The sequence below is a fragment of the Embiotoca jacksoni genome, unplaced genomic scaffold (genome assembly GCF_022577435.1).
Source record: "Embiotoca jacksoni isolate LCO1_2020_lvr unplaced genomic scaffold, fEmbJac1.0.p SCAF_131, whole genome shotgun sequence".
In the NCBI taxonomy this organism is placed as follows: domain Eukaryota; kingdom Metazoa; phylum Chordata; class Actinopteri; family Embiotocidae; genus Embiotoca; species Embiotoca jacksoni.
In genome coordinates, this window is record NW_027185265.1 from 134872 (window position 1) to 159433 (window position 24562).

The 24562-nt window shown below is 41.7% G+C and overlaps 2 protein-coding genes across 4 annotated transcripts in view; one reads left to right on the forward strand and one right to left on the reverse strand.

The window, feature by feature from the left end:
- ggt5b (gamma-glutamyltransferase 5b) lies at nucleotides 1-21485 on the reverse strand. 2 transcript variants are annotated; one of them, XM_069147156.1, is made up of 13 exons: nucleotides 21397-21485; nucleotides 16083-16201; nucleotides 7156-7283; nucleotides 6979-7074; nucleotides 6138-6333; nucleotides 4927-5087; nucleotides 4619-4765; nucleotides 4357-4487; nucleotides 3383-3570; nucleotides 3188-3279; nucleotides 2987-3096; nucleotides 2784-2894; nucleotides 2-2553 (listed from the first exon to the last, which is right to left on the reverse strand). In XM_069147156.1, exons 3-13 carry the CDS (start codon nucleotides 7199-7201, stop codon nucleotides 2407-2409), a joined length of 1425 nt encoding a protein of 474 aa, XP_069003257.1. In that variant the 5' UTR covers nucleotides 7202-7283; nucleotides 16083-16201; nucleotides 21397-21485; the 3' UTR covers nucleotides 2-2406. The 2 variants fall into 2 exon arrangements, with proteins under 2 accessions (XP_069003256.1, XP_069003257.1); XM_069147155.1 differs by lacking the exons at nucleotides 16083-16201; nucleotides 21397-21485 and adding an exon at nucleotides 8909-9769 and having other exon boundaries at nucleotides 1-2553.
- Nucleotides 17521-24562, forward strand: part of cabp1b (calcium binding protein 1b) — an 18302-nt gene continuing 11260 nt past the window's right edge. For both annotated transcript variants that reach the window (XM_069147158.1, XM_069147159.1), the window contains exon 1: nucleotides 17521-18438. In XM_069147158.1, coding sequence (XP_069003259.1) covers nucleotides 17755-18438 — 684 coding nt within the window. In that variant the 5' untranslated portion in view covers nucleotides 17521-17754. The remainder of the gene's footprint in view (nucleotides 18439-24562) is intronic.

A 24562-nucleotide genomic window follows, 5' to 3' on the forward strand; every position in this document is an offset into this window, starting at 1 on the left:
GTTATTTATACAAAGAGGGAAACGTCATGACACTGACTCTATGAAGTCACAATTTATCCAGATTAAACTCATTTGTCATACAACAAAGACAGTGGTGCTTCACGCAGATGGAAATTTGCATGTTCTCATAACTCACATCGAGCCTCAAAGGAGAACGGAGCAGAATCCACTTAAGAAATCATTACTAATTCATAAGTTTCTCAACTGAAATGTATCTCATTACTGCTTCCTTTGTCTCCGAGCTGCTCTGAAATGAGGCAAATGGGAAAACATGAAGTAGATTATTGCTGGTCGTGCTATACTAACAACAAGGAATAAATCTTTAAAGAAATGTGGTTGAAAGTGAGAAGTGATCTGAAGTTGTTTGGGTTTGGAAAGTATTAGTTCAAGCTGTGTTCAGGATTTGTGGTTGAGAAGGATGTCGGGTGAAGATCACTCTTCCCGTTTTGGACTTAAATGTTTTATTGTAACACAAATACTCACAGTCAAAACGTGAAATTATTTTCTAAAATATTTTGACCAAAAATAGGAAATACAAAATTACATTTTTGGTGTTGTAAAAATACACTTCGTTTTGGGATCACGGTCTCGAATGAGGTCGTTTCACATTCAGTAAAATCTTTAAGGTCACAGTAGAAGTTGGTCAGGATGTCACTTTAAACAGGTTCCATGGCTCATCTACAGCAAATAGTTTACAAAAACAGATTATAGATTACAAAGAATGACATAGCTCAGCCAGGAAATAAAACATTCATTGATATTTATAGACACAGTGCACATTGGTCGGGAGGGTGCAATACTAGGTTAGGTTAGGTTAGGTTAGGTAGTTACTTTATTAATCCCCGAGGGGACATTTTTTTTTAACTATGGACCATGAATGCACGTGAGCAGTGGGTGTAGGAGCCTCGAGGGGGGAAAAAACATGCGTATACCCGGTGAGGTCCTGTCCCCTTAAAAGACAAATTATTAGAGCTCCTATGTTTGCTGAAACCTGTCAGCACAGCAGCATCACTGCAAAGAGTTGTGACAAGGCAAGAGACCCGAGCACTCAATCAAACTGCGGTTACCCAAATTCATTTGGAGAAGAAAACAAAGGCACCTGCTCTGATGATCCCAAACCTTGTCAAGTGAATCCAAGTCATGGTCCTCTTACTTGTTTTGTCCTAAGATTTCAATCCTCATGACAACTGGGCAAAGTACATTTCCTGATGAAGACTCATGTAGACAAAGTAAGTGGACATCAAATTTGACAAAACACGGTTCCAAAGGTTGAGAGAGAACGTTGTACTCATTAGCGAACTGCTGTAAACTTTAATGACAGTTTGCAGAACAACTTCTTGGTCTTTATTTGACTTTTTCAGGCTGCAGGCCAATTAGATTTTTGCAAGTGAGTGGATCAGATGTGGTTTGTCCACATATCACCAACCAGCCTGCACGGGTTGCTGCTGTAATTAACTATGCAGAGCGGCTTTCCAATACAGAAGCAAAATGCCATCAGACAATACATTTCAGCGTCTGTCCACGGACATTTGTTCTTGTTGTCGCTCACATCTACATTCTGTGATGGCGCTCCGTCAGTGATAGCAGAGATTCTGAAAATGACATCGTCACTGAGTGTCACGTTGCGAGTGACGCAAGAAATCCGATATGAGCCAGCAGAGCGTCCAGACTGAGACGCCTGCGTAGAAATCCTATTGGTGTTGCATTTCAAACAACCTCCAAATGTGGTTTCAATCAGATTTTTTTCATGTGTTTTTTTACTGATACAATCTGGATATGACAAAAAACTGATTTGGGCTCGCAAATAGTTTTCCCTCTGCTTGCCAGTTGTGCATACACACAGTTTTCTGGTACTATGATTGCTGGTGCGCTCAGTGAGTGTATTTCTGTCTGCCTGTTTCCATGAGATGCATAAAAAATCTCAGTGGAATATGTCAGAAATTGAGAACATCGAATATATGAACACTTGATCAAGGTGGAAAAGATGGTGCATGGATGTAAGCTAAGTGCAGTAGCAATAGTCCATCACATGTATTACATCATCATGTTGCGCTCTCTTGTCCTGCAATAGTTTAATGGCACCAGACTGGAGAATTGGCTCCACATACTGCTTATTCTGATGCTCCTACCTCCTAAATTAATAACAGAAGTGGATGGAAATGTGCAATGATTCACATTTTCTTGAAAATGTAAATGGCCGAATCTTTGAAAACGGGGCCCAAGTTATAATAAACTGGAATAATCCTTTAAGATTTGTGACAGTGTTGCTCACAAGTTCCATTTAAAAAGAGCCGAAGCACCAGTTGCTCACATCTTGTTGTCAGGACTGCAGCACATTTCCTGTTTTTAAAGCTCGAGGTTCAGTCAGTCTTCAGATTTTAGTGGAAGAGTTACGTGTCCACATGGTCAGTATCCAGCTGACATCCCAAACTTCCTGCTGTCTGATACGGCCACCATGCAGCCGTTCTCCTTTTCCACGGCGTTGACCACATTGAAAAAGTATTTCCAGGTCCCATCTTTGTGTCCAAGAGCTCTGAGGCCATCTATCACATGCTGAGGGGACAACACACACACAAACACACACATTAATACCACTTTAGCCTTCCAACTCGAAATGTCAAAACTGATTCCAGGTAAATTAAATCTGACTTCGTAGGATTATATTCCTGATAATCTCCACCAGAATCCACCAATTTAAATAGAAGTGTTTTTCACTAGACAGCCGATCACAGTCTGGTGCGTTTGAATGTCATTAATGGACAGTGAGGATGAAAGTACTTCACCTTGTCAAAACCAGGTTCAAAATTCACATTGTTCTTTGAATCAACAAACACTATCGGAGCAGCGATGGCATCTTTCAAGCTCATCTTCAGCCACAGGTGATTTATTATAGACTGCAGGAATAAAGGAGAATTGTGTAATCAAACAAGGAAGCAGAACAACAAGGAAGCTACCTTAATTCAATTGAATTGAATTATTGAATTACCAAGGCCACTGCTGTGGTTATCATGCTTCCTCCCGATCCACCAATGGAAAGTATCCCTCCAGACTTTGACTCCAGTATTACTGGGGTCATTGAGGAGGGCGGCCGTTCACCTACGTATGACAACAATTAGACTCTCTATCAGACAGAAATGAAGAATGTCTTTAATTCGACGGCCGTGGGTTGAAAGCTGTGTTTCCTTACCTGCCCTCAATGTGTCCGCTCTCCCGCAAAAGTCAGCCAGCTCGTTGTTAAGGATGATACCTGTTCGCGGAGAGTACACGGTTCCTCCAAATCTACAGAACAAAACACAGCCAGTACATTAAGGGAGCGGATGCACATTATATAAGAGTATTATTTCCTCTATATGAATCATCTTTGAAGAGTCTTCCTGCTCACAATTGGTTTATGGTGCTGGTGGCTGAGACCGCCAGTCCGTCTTCATCAATGACAGACACATGTGTGGTCCCAATGTGATCAGAAGAAGGTTTGATATTCAAGTAGTACGCATTTTCATGGGTGAGGTTTGAAGAAATCATGGCCCTGATGCGATGGATGAAGGATGGATCGATCAGGTGATCTGCACTCTGAAAGAAGAATATCATGCGATATATCATATATATATCGATGGTGTGAGATTTAAACTGTTACTAGAGTTACTTTTATTCTTCTCTCCTGAAGAGAGAGTATATTATTTTATTTTGTCCACACTGGGACAGCAAAACATGAACGTATTACCATAGCAAGTCCTTTAACCCATACGACTACATGGCTTGAACCCTTTTCTACCCTCAAATAGGACTCTTCAGGACTGTTTCCCAAATAAACCCCCTGATAAGGGTTAGGCACAAAAAACTTGGTTAGGGAGAAATAATGGTTTGGGTTAAAATGATGGCTTAAAATCACAAAAACTGTCCAAACTCATAAATGGACAGAGGGAACGAACAGACGACCGCTTTCCTTCTCGCTCTGTTTTGCTCGTGTCCGTCTCTTTAGCTGCTAAACGCTTCGCTATGTTCATTGGCTAATTGCTAACTTTGTCTTTCTTCTATTTGGGGGCAGGTAGTGTTCAATGGATTCATCAGAGCTTTCTCTACAAAAACAGCTGCCTGCTGTGCCTGGAAACAAGGTTGATTGTAACAGTTACAGAACAGCGAAGTGCCATAAAACCAAAACAATGAACTGAAAAACACTAGAACGCTCTACAGAACTATGGGGTACTGCACAGTATAGCAAAGTCATAATAATAGCAAATAAAAATGGTTCATTTGAACATATGAACCAGTTCTTTTACCTTTTGTTCCAATAAAATTATTATTATTAATAATAATAACAATAATAACAACAATTATAATACAATTCCAGATCCCAACCTTTGTGTAATCAAAGACAGGATCACGAATGCTCCTCCTTTGTCCATTAGCAAATTTTGCTGCCTCTATATAATGATGGTACATCTGAACCTTCTTGTCACCAACGAGGGAGTCTGAAGTCAAAGAGAACTCTGCAGGGAAACAGGACAGCAACAAGGTTGAAAATTCCACTAATCTTTGGTTTTTTTCTTCTGTAGAACTGCATACAAAGATTTGGTTTGTTCAATGAATCATAGAAGAGTCATCACACAATACATGAAACCTTTCATGATTGTGAGAATGAAGGCAAGCAGGGCGCCACCAGCAGGCGGTGGAGGGATGTGCATCTGACTATTTCCAAGAGGAACCGTCCAGGCGTTGTCCACCTGCACCTGGAAGGACCTCAGATCCTCCATTTTCATCGTCCCACCTAAGACAAACGTAGACTGTATGAAAAGCTGGTTTATCATAAATTAAATTTGCTTTTGAACTCTATCTTTTTTTTAAAATTGTTTACAAGTGAGTTTTCTGCCTTTTATTTTTCTGTCTTTTTAAGTATACTCCAGCAGCATATGTTGGCTTTGTACCAACCTGCAGCTTTTATGTCCTGGATTAAGTCATGTCCTATCTTGCCAGTGTAGAAAGCATTTGCCCCTTGCTCTGCAATGGTTTCCATGGTTTCTGCAAGTTTAGGAAACTTCAACATGTCTCCTTTGCTTAGAACAGTTTTGTTCTTGTTGCAGAATATTTCACTGGAAAAACACACACAGACACACATTAAGCAAAAGGACAGGAAAGAGAGAGACCTGTCAAATCAGTCATCAAAACAAAAAACAGACATGAGGTCAAAGCGGTTCACACCAAACATCCTAAAGATGTGGCTCAGCTGAAGAATGGTTCCAAAGCCCCTGAACACTGCTGGAAATGCCTGTTTGAGGTTTTTGATGCCAAAGGAGATCCGACTAGTCCTTAAATCTATGATATTGATTTAAGCACATTGTGTTTCTTTATACTTATGAATTAGATGAAGATCAAATCCCATTTTAGGACCAGTTAATGCAGAAAATTAGGTAATTCCAGGATCAGGATCCAAGATCTGTACATTAGGATACTGTACTGTATCATAAGACCAAATGTGGCTGTGAAGTCAGTGCAAAGTGTGACTCTGGAAACTCTGTAAGGCGTCTGACAGTTGTTCTGCAGAATTATCCAGTGCATCCTCCCGCATGAGGAAAGGTCCACTTATCAGCATCAAAATCATAAAGACTCTTTTGTCTATGCTCACACTTGCAAAAACAGCCCGTGGTGCATCCAAGAATCAAACGCACCTTTTCTGGCTTTTCACATCACATTTAACGTCCCGAGAGCACCATTTTCTGGGAAAAGCAACATTTCACACAAAGGTGAACAGTAAACTTTGCTCCTGCAATGTTATACTAAGAACAGCAGTGTGCTCTCATGTGTTCTGACAACATGACAATTATTTTGACTGACAACGCTGAGCGTGGTCACCTGTATTACGCAATGTGTGAAGTTAAATTCTCAGAGTCAATTGTTAACCAAGCGGTTACATAAAACTCAACTTGTTCAACCAGGGTTTTATAGGTGAGGTCTTTGCGCCAGGAGTTTTGCAGTGACACATGCATGAAAAAAAGGCTGTGGAAAAGTTCACAACCCCTTTTAGTTCATTGGGACCATCAAACATCGAATGTCAAACTGAAATTCTGACATCTTTGCTGACAATAATCACTTTAAAGACTAAGAAAGCTGTCTGTCACTCAGGAGTAAGTGAGAAGCTTTACCACAGAGACGACTTTTCCACATGCTGTCTCACGATGTCGGAGTGCAGGAGTTTTCCCAGGAAGGCTGGAAGAGGGATGCCCTCTCTGGCCAGCCTAACGGTCGGCTTGAACAGCTCGGCCCAGCGGAGCTTCCCGTACTGTTTGTGAACGGCCTCGTAGCCACGCAGCTCTCCAGGAACGCCGATCCACTGGCTGCCTGCAATGTTCAGGTGGGAAACAGTGCGGCTGAATTAGACAAACGATGGAAACCGATTATCAAATAATTGAGGTGGACTGACTGTATGTGGTACACAGAGACGAGCAATTACACAAAAACACGTTTTTGACTCAGATTGGTGATATTATTCAAGTCAAAACATGTAATTTTACATATGCAAAATGTTTATTGCTGGAGAAAAACATCTAACTTTATGAATTCAACAAGAGCAGTAGCATGTAAAGTCATTAACATTTCATAAGGAGTTAACTACACACTAGCTGTAAGCAGATAGAAGTGTTTATTGATGTAAATGAACAACTATAACCCATCCCGTGGGCACTTATACCTTACAGCTGCTTAATAAACAGATAATGAAGGACATTTAGTCTGGCTTCTTAGGAGAATTATAATTGTCAGACCAAACAGCTATAGTTTGTTCTGAAGCATTTATTAGATGTTTACATGGTGTTTTTAAATGCTGGTAAAAGCCTATTTCTACTAAACTGAGTCTTCAAATGTAATAAAACAAGGTGAAAATGAGACAAAACAATTCATTAAGAAAATATTTCACTGTGTTATGGTTTGAGTTATATTGCATGATGCTGCAATGCAAGAAAGTGGGATGAGAAATTCTCAGCCTACCTGTGGACAGTCTGAAAGTAGTGGGACAGTCATTTAACAGGTTCGCCTTGAATGACTGTGGGACAGTCTCTCTAAAGTTGTAGACTTTGACATTGCCTAAAAAAGATCAGCAATTAGGACGATAATCAATTATTGTTTGCGAGGTAGCAAAATTAAAGAAATGACAAGAGGACCCACCTGTTTTATTTCTTACAGTCATTATGGAGCCTCCTCCGATCCCCATGCTCTGAGGATTGACCACAGATGTGCACAGAAGAGCTGCAATGGCGCCATCTACTGCTGACCCTCCCTGCTGAAGGACATTCCTGGAAAACATATCCACTGGATTTACAGAAAATATGTGAACACACACTCAGTCACTAACTCTAATTACTCACCACAGATGTGCTACCCTCAGACACATCTCTAATATTTGAACGAGACCCAGATGTTCATGAATTCAGGGAGTCAAAGTACAGTGAGCGCTGCCAAGAGGCAAGTTTGAACCATGTGCTGATGCTTGAGGTCGAGTTCAGGTAACTCAGTGCCAGGAAGTCGCTGGCGACGGTGATGCTGTTTTTTTGTATTGACTCGTGAGGTAAGCTGCATTAGAAGTTACTTATTTGTTTTAAGTAGGTTATCCAACTTAATTAGACGACGCAACGGAGCATGTAAGCTCAGCCTGCACCATCTCTGGGAGCCCTGAAAGGGCTCTTTTCTCTGAGAGGTTGGCATGCGATCAGATGTGTTCACTGAGCGACAGGAGAAGACAGTGTTGGGAATGTTTTGGTTCTGTAGAGGTCCGGCCAGCTCGGAGCCTCGCAGGGTTCAACAAAGGGAAAAGAAGCAGGCGGCCGAATGACAGAATAGTTTAATCATAAGAATCTCATGTAAACAGTTTAGACCAGGCAACAAATGCAATGATTTAAACTGGTTCATGAAAAATTAGTTTGGAAAAATGATCCAGAGACTGGATTATAGCGCCCAGAACTCTAAAGAAAAGTAAAAAAAAGAGTTTAAGCACAGTTTATTCCACATCGGCAGCTGGCTGAGGAAGCGTTGTGCCCTTCATGCGAATTTCAAAGCCAGTTGATACTGGTTCAGCAGTTTGACGCAACTCTTTCAGGTTCAGAAATTAAAAAAATAAGAGCAGACTGCTTTGTATAACTGTACATTACATCTCAGTACAAGGAAGGAACAGGGTCAGCATGTTTCAACACCAAAAAGTCCCCAGAGTGTCCTTCACTTCACTTCACTTGCCGCTTCCTTCTGTCACAACCTGAGCTTTTTCATTGTCTCTGCTGTGAACTGATAAATGAACCCATCACAAATCTTGGCAGAGGACAGGGGGAAAAAAGCTTTCAACCTCTGAGTACAAAAGCAGAAAGAGCTACACACGTTTGTTTCTATAGTTGGAGTTACTGTGATTAGATTGATTGAGTCCATATTGGGACTCACAGCAGAACAAATCACTGCCAGCCTCTTCACTTCCCACCAGACAGTGTAATATGAGTAAGTGGGTTTTCCTCTCCTCGTTAAGACCAACAGGTTAGTTTGAAATACATCAACAGGAGGTGAGAAGGAGAGTCAGCGACCTGTCCGCCCACAGTTGTGCAGGTATTATCTCCATTCCTCAAACACAGCCTATCAAATCTCTTAAACTGCTTATCCCATTGCTCACTGCAGCTTTTTTTTTAATCTCCTCCATAAGAGCAGCGAGGAGCAGGCTGATGAGTTCGGGCTATGTCATTACCGTTAATGAAGAAACACATAAACGTAGGTTAAATACTGATAACAGGCAGGTAACGTAATGCAGGAACATATTAATAAACTTCTAACTTCTAGAAATATGTTTTATTGCAAGCGAGTTGGTCTAAAATGAATCAACAATTTCTCCTGACTAAGCTGAATTTTTCCCGGATCCAAAGGACTTTGTGAGAAGGTGATTTACCTGCCAACCTCGGAGCAGAGCAGCGAGTCTGCAGAAACCGCCGCGCGTCTGAAGCCGCCGGAACATCTGTCCGCAAGTAAAGCGACGCACAGACAGACGAGAGCGACGGCGCAGATGAAACCCCAGAAGAGACAGCAGCACAGCAGCCACGGCCGAGATCTAGCCATCGGAACTTTCCTGAGGAGGGAAACTTTGTGCCGAGGAGGAAGCTACTGCTTCAGTGTAATCTGTTTAATCCTGAACAGCCTCCTCCCTCTAACCACCCACGACTGCCATGAGAAAGAACCAAAGACAGACCGTTAACATGGAAGTCTGCTCTTTATATCCCGGGGAATAACCTTGAAGTCATAAATATTTCCAGTTTCATTTTTAAAATGATGGCTTAAGTAGAATGATCATTTGCAGGAAACTTTTACGCAACATTGGTCAAGATTTTCTTTTTTTCTTTTTCCTGTAGCTCCCACATTTCTCACTATTCTGCCCCCAGTATGACAACCAGCTCCCCAATGTTACATGTGATCTCTGTGTCAGTGACCCAGTGGACACAGTGAGATCTCACAGATGCTGAAATCTTCCTCATCAGGCTCTTGTACAGCCTATTTGTGTGTAAAATACTCTATCTTCGTTTTCATTTTGCCATATGTTCAATGACTTCTGCTTGGTAATGAAACATCCTCACATAAAATAAGCCATTTTTTAAGGAAATCAATCAGTGACTCACATAGCAAACCTCCAGAGGTTGAGTTTCCTGATCAGCAAAATGCAGCTTCAGCCCATATCTATATTTATTATTCCACGTGAATACACTTTAAGTGTGAATATTTGTGTACAAGATATAAGCTGTCTCAGATAAAGGCGTTTGAATCATATTTACAATTTCAAAACAATTAAAATAATTTGCTGTGGTAATTTTAGAGTTATTTCACAAAAAGTCCTGCAGCATTAATTCTGAAATGACAAGCTGATTCAAAATATATCTTTTTAACAACTTGCCTTCAGCTCCACATTATGTTTTAGAATTTAAGTTTGAGCCATCTTTCATTTAAGTTACTTTTTCTTTCAAGATCAATTAATCATTTATGGTTCCACAATTAGTTTACAGTATTTGAGTTTCTTCAAAAATATATTTCACACTAAATATTGTCATGAAGAATCCCTCCCCTCCCAATTCATTTTTTCATTTACTAGAGAATTTGGTTTATGTCATACTTCCTCATACATGCAAACGCAGCTCATAAATCTCCCCCCAAAAAAATCCTGAAAGTTATATATTTTTTTACTTGAAATGTTGCACAACTGTGTCAAAGGAAGCACAGCAAATATTAATCAGAAAGTACTAAAGAAAGGTTTCTGAGGAAAGGTAGAATCACTGGTGATGAACTCATGACCTCTCACACTTGGCCTCAGCTTCTTTGAAAAGTTACCAAACAGAATGAGACTTCTTTGTGTTCTTGGTGTTTCCAATGTGGCCGCACATGATTATATACCCAAACCTCCAGATGGCCGGTCGAGCCTTAATCTGTGTAACGTAGCAAAAGCCCCTACTGGGAGCACATGCTCCCCCCAACACCTCAGACAGTCCAAACTTCACTTCAACTTTGGCTGGAAGTTCACACAGACACCACAAAACTGCAGCCAAATACTGAGCTTCAGCCATGCAGGTGAGTCCTACAGGGTGCAACACCACTGAGCATGTGGGCATGTGATAGATTAGCAGGTCCACCAGCCAGAAATGACGAAAGCCAATGTGATAATAATCAGATAACACATAAGCACAAATAGTTTGCCCGCAGGAGGAATAGACAAAGCCATCTAATATATCTGAATCATCTAATCAACAATATGACATGTGGTGACAGTCTTTTCACATAATGTACAATTGTGTCAGGTTCAAAAGACACCGCAGCTGTCAGACCAGTTCGGGAGGTTTCTTTTGGACCGGACCCAGTGTTTGCTCTGCCTCTTCCTTCCTTAGGCTGGAGCTATTGTCCCTACCCGTTTCTGAGGCCGAGACCGAGGAAGGGAAAATCACATTTATTTATTTATTTTTATTTATTTATTTCACTTTATTAAAGGGGGCTCTCAAGGGGGAGCTGCTGCAACAGGCTGCCACTAGCGCGGTGCCAGGTAACCTGACCTGAGGTGCATGTTTTTGGATGGATTTATGGAAACTAACAAAATATTTAATGACATATCATATATAACTGCAGCCAAACCAAAACTAAACAGCAGGAAAGGAGTAGAACCACCAATGGACTGAGGCTGGTCCATCCAGGTGCACCAGCACTGTGTCCACCTTCTGGGAAAACACAAGCAGGAGCCCCAAGTGACACACACACACACACACACACACACACACAGGTGCCCTCAACATGTGTGTCTGCTCTGCCCCCCCGATGGGCCGGTGAGGCCGGCGCTGACCGAGGTGCTGAATGTGCAAAGCTGGCATCGACCTTCACTGTGTGGGGTTTTGACCCTCAGCGAGGGCACGACCATGAGAGCCAAGAGTCCAGAGCCGCTGCAGTGAGCTGCTATTTCTGTTCACAGTGACCTTAAACAAGATCTCCAGTTGAAAACCAGCTTAAAAACTTGTTTTAGTTCTCTTATATGAACGGCCCTGCGAAATGTTACTGTTGCCTATAGTTCTAGTGCAGACTACACAACAGTACATTATTGTGAAGGGCCACACGTATGTAGTCCTTTTAATTTGATGCTTTATGTTTTATATCTGAACATTGTGCAGCAGGAGAAACAGTGATATGAGCTCCGTGTATTCTGTCCAGTGTCCGGTTAAAATGTCAACACAAGGGGGAGATGGTGTGTGTCTTTTCTGCTGTCCAGCTCCTGTGATTGAAATAATGAAAGAGTAGCTTTCCACATCTGATTGTAATTTATTCTTCTCTTTTTTTTGTTGCATTTTGGCACCTACAAGTTTTTCCTTATTCAGACAGTTAAACAGACAGCACATTAAACCAATTATTTCAAACTAGAAAAAAATAAACAAAATTATTGACAAGTGAATTTATGAACCGTAGGTATAATAAGTAACTAATGACCTTCGTAAGACTTGTAAATAGATAATCTGGTCAGAAAACAGCATGTTAATGTGAATTAATGTTGCGTTAGCTTAATCCTAACCACAACCTTTTTTTTGTCATCCTAACGGGGTGAATGCTGCAGGGAGTTGGATCAGTTTATTTCCAGCTATGAAGGTAAAGTAATTCATCTAAATAAAATAGAAGTCAGTGTGTCACAAATTTAGCTTACGTAAGCACACAGAGATGGTGAAGGAGAATATTGTGCAAGGAATACTGTTGGTCGCTGTGCACCTATAAATAGTGCATAGTTATTATTCTGCCCTCCCTGCGTCATACCAACCCCCCCACTCACCCTTGCCAGCCCGTTCATTCAAATCCACCATCCTTTGTGAGCGCTGCACCTTTACAGCTCTCAGTCCATAAGCCGGAATCTTTCATGTTTTCTAACATCTTTTTGCAGCCTGCAACCTTTTCATTCCTCTGAGAAAACCGTCTTCTCACTTGTGGATTAGATTCTACTCTAATGCACAAATAGATCCAGAACAATTTTCATCTGTCCAAGTGACACCTCTGAACAGAACCATGACAGAATGACATGTAACAGGGAAGCAAGGAACAGAGGAGGAATCCATTTAAGGTCATCTGGATCGCACACTGACTTCACAGATGAGGCATCATCCCTGAAATATACGCTCCCGTAAATTAGTGCAATACATACATGTTTTGCAGCCTTACATTTATGCTTAAAAACAGATAAAATACTGATATAGGAATAATATTATGAATCTTATTTTCATGCAAATTATTGTTGTTATTTCGTTCTCTCTACTAAAGACATAATACAAAGTAAACACTGAAAGTATTAGAGGCGTAAACTTAAAATATTTTAGATTAGTGTCATAAACTTTATCAGAAATATTATCTTGAATAAACGCCGCAATTAAAATGTCTGGATTTCCCATGAGGTTGTCCTGTGTATGGAATTTAGGAATCAGAATAATTGTTTAGTTGTTCACAAATGTCCTCTGTGTAAATATAAACGAGGTCAACATTATCCATGCTTGGATTGTCTCAACTGTTACACTTTGGCCATGAAATTATCACAAAAGTGTCAAATGTGCTTAGAGCAACAAGTTTCATATGTATTTATCCAAAATAATTTATAAATCCCTTGTAAACTGCAGAGGTGTTTATTTCACTCTTTTTATCCACCACCTTCAAAGTGAAACGCACCTGCTGTGTCTGATATTGAAAAAGTGATTGGACTGCAGCAGCCCTCCATTTAGCGTGATGAAACATTACTGGAGGAGTTTAAACTCAAAAGGAATTAACACCTCCCTAATACAGCAGGGGCTGATTGGAAATAAGCACACAAGGACATGTACATGTGGTGTACCTTCCCATCCAACGAGTCATCACAGACAAATCGATGCATTGCTCGTGACAGTTTGTTAATCCAATATTTCCAATGAGCTATGAATGGTCTATTAAGTGACGTCTGTCTGTGAAAACCCTGACGTGACAGAATACAGTGAGTTTGTTTTCTAAAGAGACTAAACACTCACGCAGTTGCTTTTCTTACATTTTTGTGCTGAGTGCGTGAAGTTCAAACTTACAAGGTCAAACTTGCTGAGTTTGAATTAATGGTGCGTTCATGAGCCTTTGGGAAGAGGGAAAGTTCTGTCCTCTGAAAATCCACCTGAACACCTGTCTAACCAGGAATATCCCAGATATCATTTCAAGCTCCAAGAAGTCGCAAACCAAGTCTGCCAACCCGACCTGGTGGGCTAGATGTGTTAAATGTTGAAAATGTCATTACATCAAAACATGCAGAAACATTTGCGATCTTATTCCTGCAAAGTTTACAATAATAAAGAGCAACGTTTTTCACAGCTGAATTGTTTTGTTGTGTCGCTCTGGATTTACAACAGAGTTTCTAACAAATGAAGGGAGTCTCTATCACAGTAAATAACTGTATTATGATAATAGATACATTTTAAAATGCTGAAATTGTGGAAAATGATTGTGGGTTAGGGTGATTGTGGATTGGAGTCACTCGAAGTTCCTGCCTCAAGAGAGAGCAGTTTTACGGGGGTACCCGTTGCTGCGTCACACCTGAAAGTCAAATCAAATATGCTAAGAAGGTTTAGGATAAGCCAGCCCCCAAACACTCAGAGCTCCGCTGAGGGCGTAGATGATGAGCAGTGCAGGACAATGACAGTGTGCTATTAATGGTTGTTCAGCAGCTAAAAGCTCTAGAAATAGCCAGAGGATAAAAATTTACATTAGGAACGGCAGAAATTCAGTTTTGGAGACAATCTTTCCTGTTATCGTGAAGTACTGCTAAAGCTAAGCTTAAAGTAAAGTACTTTTACTTTGTTATTTATCATAAACACAATCTGTCCTTTCTGAAACATCCTGCTGAAGTTCATACAGCTCTATAAGATCTCACACCTCCAGCTCCAGCCATTATATGTGTATATATTTCTTTCTTTCTTTCCTTCTTTCCTTCTTTCTTTCTTTCTTTCTTTCTTTCTTTCTTTCTTTCTTAGCTGTATATATGCCTATTTATGTTTATACGTCTATTTATGTCTGTCTGTTTTTGTTTTTTTTGTACACTGAGAGAACAAGTTACAACTGAAGTCAAATTCCTTGTATGTGTAACGTACCTGGCCAATAAATCTGATTCTGATTACTCGAAGTAAAGACGCTGTGTAAGGAAATTTACATTATTCAATAAGTAGTATTCCCATTGGCTGGGTGTGAACCTGTGGTCACAGCCAATCAGAGTAACTTTCATAAATCATGTAACTTTTATGTAAATAGCTTCTGAACCAGCAAATGACCATGTTTAAAATAGTCTAAACTAAAAATGTATACGAGATGAGTCATAAGGGGTTATAATACAACATCTTTGATGAGGAAAAACAACTACAGCTCTTCTGATGCTATTAACTTGGACTGATAGACCTTATGAGTCATACACATTACTTATGTACGTCTCTCAAGAAGTGAATGAGAAATATTTGTTGACTGAAAACGTCACGTGACTTCACAGATGTGAGAGCGTGTGGATGCAGAAGGTTTCTGATGCTCTCAAACATTGAGGCACCTGCGTTAGATAAATGTTGGATAAGCAGATGAGTGATGTGTTGTGGTTCACTGGACTTTTACTGTAATTATCATATCAGTCTGTTGATGACAGCAGGACTTTCATCTGAACCTGAAACTTGAGTTTTGTCAAAGTATCAGTTTCTGGGTCCCTGCAGCCGTTTAGCCTCTTCGGCTTCCTCGTGTTCCTGCGAGCATTATTTTAGTCGGATATTCCATCCTACAGAAACCGTAGATGAGTGGGTGAAATGTTTTGATGATTCAGATGAGGGAACTCTTTCTTCACCTTGTGGGCCCCAAGCTGCTCCATGCTAAATTATTCAGCCTGCCGATGAATCTTTCAGTAATATCAAATTGTGCCACGGTACGAGGTTAATAGGGATGCAAGATGTGATCAGAGATTAGAGTCAGGGACACAAACTCCAGTTTTTCTCCAGTAGTTCTGCTGTTCATGAACACCGAGCAGCAGCTGCATTCACTGCAGCACTTGCCATGAAAGTTTGGCCATCTGACCCGGCAGAGAGTTGGAGTGTGATGTCGTGGGGAGTAAATATAAAAATAGAAAGTGTCATGGCTCCACTAAATGTTACTAAACATGATGTTTTGTTTTCATGTAGCTTCAGTGACAAATTTCCAGAATCAGCCTTTAAAATAATTTCCTTTTTTGCCGGATGTTAATTCTGTTCTTTATTTTAAAGATGTGATTGTTTATTTTTGTTTATTACTGCATATAACATTTTCCTGTCTTTTTCTTTTTACTCTCTCGCTGTCTCTGCGGACATTAAATGGGCCGTATTGCACCCTGAGGCTTGAATGTCCCCTGCTGCAGCCCAACGTCTACAGAGAGGGAGGGGAACAGGAAGAGCAACGGAGAAAGAAAGCTGGAGATTTTAAATTTGTTCATGAACAAGATTCAGCTCCAAAGTTAAGATCAAAACATCCAAATGTCTCCTGCTTGTCCTAAAAGATGAGGGGAGTTACGGAGCACCCGGTAATGACACTGGCTCAGCATCCGGGACACTTGCCTGCACTTGATGAGCTGCACGGAGGATGAAAAGGTAGCAGACGAGTTAAAGCAGGCCGCTGTTGAAGGCGGGGGGGGGGGGGGGGGGGGTGCGATGAAGTGAAGATACTTTGCCTCACCCTGGAGCAGAGGAGAGAGAGACACAGATGTCAGAGAACAAAAATTCCCGAGAGAGGAGAGCAAAATCTGCTCATTTCTCAGCTTTGCACTGTGAAACACAATTCGTGAGAGCTGGAGTGTCTAATTGCCTGCGTATGTTGACATCATTACATACTTTCGCCTGCATCCCCGGACATCTGCTGCGAGAATTATGACCCTGGGTGGGATGGAGGGAAGCAGAAGGATTGCCACACTTTCTTTTCAGTGTGTTTTCCATTTGAACTTTTATGTTATTATTCTAAGTAAGCCACGGTTACTTTTTCTATACAGTATGTTTTAACACCTTCATATCCACGTTGATGGAGATGACTATTTGCACAAGTCAAAATCAAATAAATGATTAAAATGTATGTGCACAGAGAAGGGACCTTGTTATTGCACTCCCTAAATAGTATGAAGTATTTGAAATGTCAAAAATAAATATAATATATGGCAATAAAAAGGTATCTTTTTATATAAATTTCGAGGCAATAAAGTGCTATTTTAACCGACAAAAGTTATGACAACGTTAATCTTTTTAGATTTTCGTGAGATGTTTGGGATGATGAACTCTTGGTTAAGAGTTAATCTGTGAAATTTAGAATGAAATCATCTGGAAATAAAAAAATGTTTTTTGATTGAAGCAATTTCCTGCAAAAAGGTTCATAATAGTTCTTAATGTAGTTCTTTCAAAATAAAATAACCTGCCATTTTATTTTTCATTACTATATTGCACTTTCTTTGTTCATTCCAAGACTGACTGATGCATAAATGGTGCCACAGCATTAATTGCAAAGAGGTTATGTTACTATTCATAATTCAAAAGTCATTCTACTGAAGTGTGTTGAATTATTTCACATTGCTATCATGTTTGTGCAACCTTTTTTAAAGTTTTTGGTCTTTTATTTTCACCGTTTGATTAAATATTGCGAGTCTTTGCCTTGGTTCAGTTTTTTTTTCTTTTTTTTATGTAATTGAAAAATCTGGAGCAGAGCTTTTTCCAACATGGCCTTGAAAAAGACCACCGTCCACTAACATGAATGTCACTGTAGCAACTTGTTAGTCTGCTAATATTTGTGCATAGATGCTTGCGATGTACAAAAATGTTAATTCCCTTATTACAAAACGTCAAGCGATGACTCACTTTCTAATGTCCTTCAAAAAGGGAACAACGTTAATCAAGCGGCTCATAATGTGGAGGAATTGTTTGCAGACGTGTGTCTTCATGAACTTTGTACGGTGACGCCGAGTGACACGCGACCAAACTTCGCGGAGCCCCATGAAGCGTCAGACTGGTTCACAGTTCAGGCTGCACATCACATTTTGTGCAGCAAAAGCTCGATCAGGTGGTTGCTGCTGCTCCAACTTCATCATCGCGGACCGTCCAGTGATGGTGGACTATGTGGATTAGAGAGAAGGCTCCAACGGTCTGAGGCTGCACACCTGCACGTGGCGGAGGACTGCCTTCTTTTCCTTTGTGCGACCTTCAGCCTCCATCAGCTTCACTTCGCCTGTCAAGCGACAGAAAGCGAACGATGAGCTCCTCTCTTCCCAAAAGCGAGTCCACCACTTCTCTGCTGAGATCATCCGGGCTCAACCGCAGGTCTGTGCACTCCGATCACGGTCCTCACGGTCCACACGGTCACCGGAGCCACCGCACGCACCGGCATCCCACCGGAGCTGGAGGCAGCGAGGATGCAGCCTGGACGGAGGACTGCGAGCCGAGTGCGCGGAGACCTCTCTGCCAACCGAGACATGCCGACTCTCGAAATTTAAGTGATCATCACGGGGGGCAAAAGGGCCATTGTCACCGGCAGCAGAGCGTCCTGGATGATAGAGGCGCTCAGGAGGATGTGAAGCACAGAATGAGCCGGCATCACACAGAGCGCAGCAAGTCCTCCAGATCCAAACACTCCCATCATCACCACGACTCTTCTCGAGGTGAGCAGCCTCCTGCAGCGCATCTTCAGGGAGGCTCTCGGCAGGACAGGAGGACCTCACCAACCCCATGCCATCCAAAACACACGGACGACGCGGCGTTTTTCTTCGAGCCCAGTGAGAGAGTCATCACCGGGTCATCCTCCAGCCTCAGCTCCGACCCGCCTGCGACCAGCGCACCTGTCAAGCCCGCATCCAGCCGCAGATCCAAAAAAATGAGCGCAACCTTGTCTGAGTATGACTCTAATCTTCATCCCATAGTGAAGTCGGTCTTTGGGCAGGTAAGGAGGCGTGACATTTTTTTTTTTTTTTTTAACTTTGAAACAGCTCTAAAAGTTGATTCAAAGCAAAACTCAAACTTCAGAGAATCGAGTTGATATTTTTGATGGATTCATCATATTCCTCACATTCCTCACAGCTCTTTAATGAGCTGCTAAATGTGTGGGTGTTTTGTCGCTTAGCACAATGCAAAAGGCAAATTTTCAAGCTGTAAAGTAAATAAATCATTATCAGTCAGAGCTTGAATCAAGAGTCCAGATACAGCAGACTCGATGGGGACTGACACAAAGTTTCATTGATCGTAGCTTCATTCAAAGTGTCTCATATTATATATTGAAGAAAAATTGTTTAAAAACTTTGCCCCATAAAGATGAACATGGGGTCTCCTCAAAAAAATGATGCCAGCCCAAGTGACCCAGGTACTGGATGTTGGCAGCTTCGAGAGCTCTGCTGCTTTATTGCACCTGCAGTATCTGTGTAATCAGGTGGATTGCATTGATCCAATCGATTAGTCCAAACTAAGTAAATCACATGAGACCCATTCAGGACGTTTTTGGAGAACAAATTTAAACCCTCCACGGACAGCTGGGGGTGCAAGAAGTGAGACAGTGAGGTGAGGAAGGCATCAATCAAGAACTGATATGCAATAGCCATCCTTTGGATTATAAAAAAAAATCTGATTTAAATATAATCTGACATAAATACAACAAACAGATAATAATACACATACATAAATGCACATTTTGAATGAAGTGAACATGACTCGTTTCACTGCCGAGCTTTGGTTGATTACATGCAGCACGGATGCTTATGAAAAGTGTAGCTGCTTGTTCAGCAGCAGGTGAAGCTTGTTAAACCACCTGTGATGGAGATCCAGTCACCCCAGATGAGCAGATTAAAAATGGATGCTGTTGTTGGTCCAAATCTGCAAAGGTGGGGTTGGGAGGGGGTGTGCTCATGCAAACCAATATGAATCCAGTTGCTTTCATTGTGACTGAGCAACGACAGGGGGATCAACTTACACACACACACGCACACACACACACACACACACACACACACACACACACACACACACACACACACACACACACACACACACACACACACACACACACACACACCGGTTGGGAGGAAGGGAGGTAAATAAAGCTGGATCTCTTACTTCAGGATTCTCTCCTGTTCCTCAGACAGATCAGCTGCTCCTCCTCTCATTTGATTTCTTTTCTTGTTTCAATGAAATCCTTCTTTGTTGATGATAAAAAGCTCAAGACGAGAGCATTACCTCCCTGAGTGCTAATGTGCTCCAGAAATAACTCGTCTCAATCCAGGACAGAGCTACAATCAGTCTTCGGGGTTCCACTGAGGCTGCGTCTATATAAAGTCTGCAGAGTGGAAGGACGGGATAGTTTGTTATTTCTGTCAAATCCAGAAAATGATCGTATGAAAATGTTTCTACCTAAATTATGCATGATGTAAATTGTTTGATTGCCTTGAATCAGGGAACCCTTGGAAAGCTGTTATGTTTTTATAATTATGTTGGCAAACTGCAGGCAGTAATATGAGCAACAAATGAAACAGGATCACCAGCTCACATTGTCCGTCGGTGTTTGTGTAAAAGAGCGAGTGCAATGGAGTGAGTGAAAAAGAAAAAGACAGAAATGTGAGTACAACTGAGACACTTTAGCCCGCGCTGTTTAATCTAACGGACCACAAGTCATGAGAAATATGGCGTTACTGGTCCTTGAAGAGATGTGGCAGCGTGATGCAGAATCCAGGGTTAGATGTGAAACTCCACAAACTCTTTCATTTCATATTTTCTTATGTAACATAACATTCTGCAACAGAACTCATTCGCCTCAAGTAGAAGCAGCTAAAAATAACCCATGAAGACCTGATTATGAGAGACTGGAGGAGGGCACAGTCTCAATACAAATATTCAAATACTTTGGCAAACATGCTACCTGACAGAAAATCTGAGAAATTGGGGAAGACAAGAAGCAAACAGACGCGTGTCTCCGAGCTGTCAGTTTATAATCCACATGTTCATATTCCTACGATGAATCACCAGAAAGCCTCGTGTGGGGGTTAGAAAGAGGACAAATGTGGTTTGCTGCTTGAATGTGGTTTTGCAGTTTGTGTTGTTATGGACTGATTGTGATGCAATGATTCATTTGAATTTTAAAGTCAAATTTTGTCGCTTTAAAGCGAACATGCACCGCAGTCAACAAGACTACTGGAGCTCGTTGTGGCCTTTAAACTACGCAGGCTAAAACAGACACCGTGATGGAGGACAGAGACAGAGCAGCTTTTAGTCCCAATAGAAATGCTTCTATTTCAGGACACTGAACAATCATTACAGCTCTCAGTGTTTGTGACCTTCAGTGACCTTGTTCTCCAAGCTCTTGTAGGAAATCTGGAAATGCAGCACAGACCTGCTGTTAAAAGAGATCTAAAATTTAAAAAGGGATCTTCTGAGGAAATATTATTATCAAGGAGAATTTTCCTTTTTAAATGAAAATTAAATGAAAGGATGTTTGTATTCACCAGCAGAGGGAGCAAGTACCATTCACACCAATCTGTGTGTATGTGAGAGAGGGGGGGGAGGGGGAGAGAGAGAGAGAGGGAGAGGGAGAGAAGGAGAGAGAGATAGGAGAGAGAAAGAGAGAGAAGGAGAGAGAGGGGCGAGAGGGAGAAAGAGGAGGAGGGGGAGAGGGAGAGAGGGGTAGAGAGGGGGTGAGAGGAGGAGAGAGAGGGGGGGAGATGGAGAAAGAGAGAGAGAGAGAAAGAGAGAGGGGGGGGGGATTAAGTGCCCACTGTGTCACATCAGTGATCCTATACATGTGGAAGAGCAGGAAAAGAAAGTGAAGGAAGTGACCTGAATCGGATAAATCAGGAAGACAAAGAGTAAAATGCCGGGATGACTGTTATACAAGACAAAAGCATTCTTGAACTCTGACCTCTGACCTCTGCAGACAATGTGAGGGAAGGTCTTCAAACACACTTTCCTGTTATCTTGCAGCCGCTGATGTTTCCTGTCTGTTGTCACGTTTTGTTCTTTTCTCTTACAAAAATCTGGCTTCTTCTTCTTCCCTGTTTTCTTTGACTCTGGGTCACTCTGACCTCGATGACGTCTGCGAGGGAATGAAGGAGAGAAGAGGCATTTATTACAAGAGGGGAAAAAAAGATCACAAATGAATAAAATAAGGACAAATCTGGGTGGAATTGAGAGAAAAAGAGAGCATCATCATCATCATCATCATCGTATTCACCAGAATATCCTTTAGAGTATAAACGGCTATTTTTAGACACGGAGGGATATTTTTATATCTGTGCTGAAAAAGAAGGAGGAAGAAAATTCACTCTTTGCTAGTTAAAACCTGTTTGTGATGCACACAGCTGCTGAATCCTGATGGAGGCTGATGGAGGCTGAAGGAGGCTGAAGGAGGCTGATAGAGGCTGAAGGAGGCTGAAAGAGCTGATGGAGGCTGAAGGAGGCTGAAGGAGGCTGAAAGAGCTGATGGAGGCTGAAGGAGGCTGAAGGAGGCTGAAAGAGCTGATGGAGGGTGAAGGAGGTTGAAGGAGGTTGAAGGAGGCTGATGGAGATTGATGGAGGCTGATGGAGGCTGGAGGAGGCTGGAGGAGGCCGATGGAGGCTGAAGGAGGCTGAAAGAGCTGATGGAGGCTGAAGGAGGCTGAAAGAGCTGATGGAGGGTGAAGGAGGTTGAAGGAGGCTGATGGAGATTGATGGAGGCTGGAGGAGGCTGATGGAGGCTGATGGAGGCTGGAGGAGGCTGATGGAGGCTGATGGAGGCTGGAGGAGGCTGATGGAGGCTGATGGAGGCTGGAGGAAAAACAACCCAGATTTGACTGACATGCACTGAAACGAGAGACATTGCCCTGCTGACGCACATAACGGCTACTCTGAAATAAAACTTGAATAATATTGTGCATGAAATATGAAAGTCTGAGCTAATCTGATCTGAATGAACTAATCAGCTGGAGGATAAAACTGTGACGTTTCAGCCCAAGAAACACAAGAAGATGACGCAAGTGTGCATTGAGAGTTTTATCACAGCCGAGACTCTGATCACCAAAATGTACGCAGACAAAAACCTTCATGGTCACAGCGTTTGTCTGTTTGATCCACTGTGATGACCTGCAGTCATCAAATGATTGCACGTCATTTCCCTTTGCAAATAAAAAGCAACGTACAAAAATCTGGGTTTATGAAAGCAAAAGAACATTTGCTATTTATTATTACGTCAATCCTCCTCTTCCACCACTCAGCTCAATGAACAACTGGATGGGTGAAACAGGATTACATCAAAATCTGCAGTAAATAGCGAAAGCAGTTATTAATATTTCCTCCTTCCGTGGTATTCCGGTCTAATGAATGCATTTACAGAAGGTTTCTTTGCATTACGGTGAACATATTGCAAACATGCTGCCATGATTCAAAGCATGACTAGTGAGAACTTGTACCTCAATAATCATCGGACATCAGGGACATGATGACCGCAGGTCGTGTGAAGCAGTTATGTAATTTGTAAAGTCAGTCGTGTCTTTGAGTGAGCGAGCAGGTATGAGGGAGAAGCAGAGGATACGGCAGCAGAGGGCGATGGATGGAAAGCGAGCACGCCGAGCTCTGACATTATGAGAGCTGACGGCTCCTGCGTCTGACATCTGATGTGTTCTGAAGTTCACAATGAGCCTCCGGTGAGAAGCTGATGAATCATCGGCAGAACAACGCCGAGGAGCCGTGCAGATATTGAATGGGAGCGAGATCCGAGACGACTTCGGCGTGAATGTGTCTATTAAAATAGCAGAGAATAGACAAGGTCGAGCGGGAAACATGGATGTACGTTGCAGCGCTGCAGGGAGCGACTCTAAAGTTGTCTGGAGCGGATGCTGCTGGTGGAAACCTGAAAACAGAGACTTTCTACTGCATGTGGTGCTTCGCTGTTTCAGCCAGCGGTGGAACAAGTACTCTTCAGGTCCTCCAATCAAATCAGATTATCAGACACACTACACATCCAGATCTGACCTTCACTGAGCAGAATGCTGCACGTGCACAGTTTACAGTTTAGTTTACAGTTTACAAGGCTATTGGTATGAACCGAGAAAGATTAATGTGCTCACCATGAAGGAGAGTTTATCGTGTCTACGTAGAAGTTACCACTGAATAATGGCCCAACACACAAACACTCCTAAGACCTGGTCTGTCAGTGGAGGAGATGAATATGTAGGATTTTTTTTAATGTGAGAGAAAATATGGGTGTATTTTTAGGAATTGAGTTAAAACAATATCAGACACAAATTAGTATTCAAAACAGAGGATTTTTAAATATCTTAGAATATGTCTGGATCTTTAATTTGAAGAAAAGCATCAATTCTACCAAGTAAAAATTACAAATGCAAGTGCTGCATTCAACAGTTAAATTTCACATTTTCTTAAAGTAATGTAATATAATTAACTGCTCATTGTTAGTGATGCAACATCCTGAAAAGGTGCCTTGAATCACAGAACGGACCAAAGGACCAAACGACCAAACGTTGGTCCGAGCACAAGAGGTGGACTCGGTCCGGATCAAATGGAACAATGGTTACGTTTGTTAACTGTTTTTATTGGTCCAGACCTTTGGACCGATGACAGAGTGGAGACCAACGTCACCATTAAACAAGAGAAGAAAAAGAAGAGGAGTAAAAACGAGCCACGGCAGTACAACTGAAAACTCAAATGAACACCCAAAGCATGTACGCCTCCACCAACTAGTCAAGTTGCAATTTCCAGCCAAGCAGTTAACATACATCCAGACTCATTAAAGGAATCTGAAGGAATCCTTCTGTCTTCATGTTGTCCAATAAAGATGATTGAGACTTGATGATGCTTCAAATATGGATTTTGCTGCAAAAAAGCTACAAATTCTAAAACATGGCTGCTTCACACATCTTTAACAGCACAGAATATCTGAAGCATCAGTTTAAAGGTGGAAACCAAAGTTCAGCGTCACCAATTCATTATCTGACGAAACCTGAAAGAGGGTCAACATCTCTCCTTGTAGTGTTGAATTTAAAAAAGATCTGATGTCCCAGTGAAGTTGACCTTAACCTTTTGGGTATAAA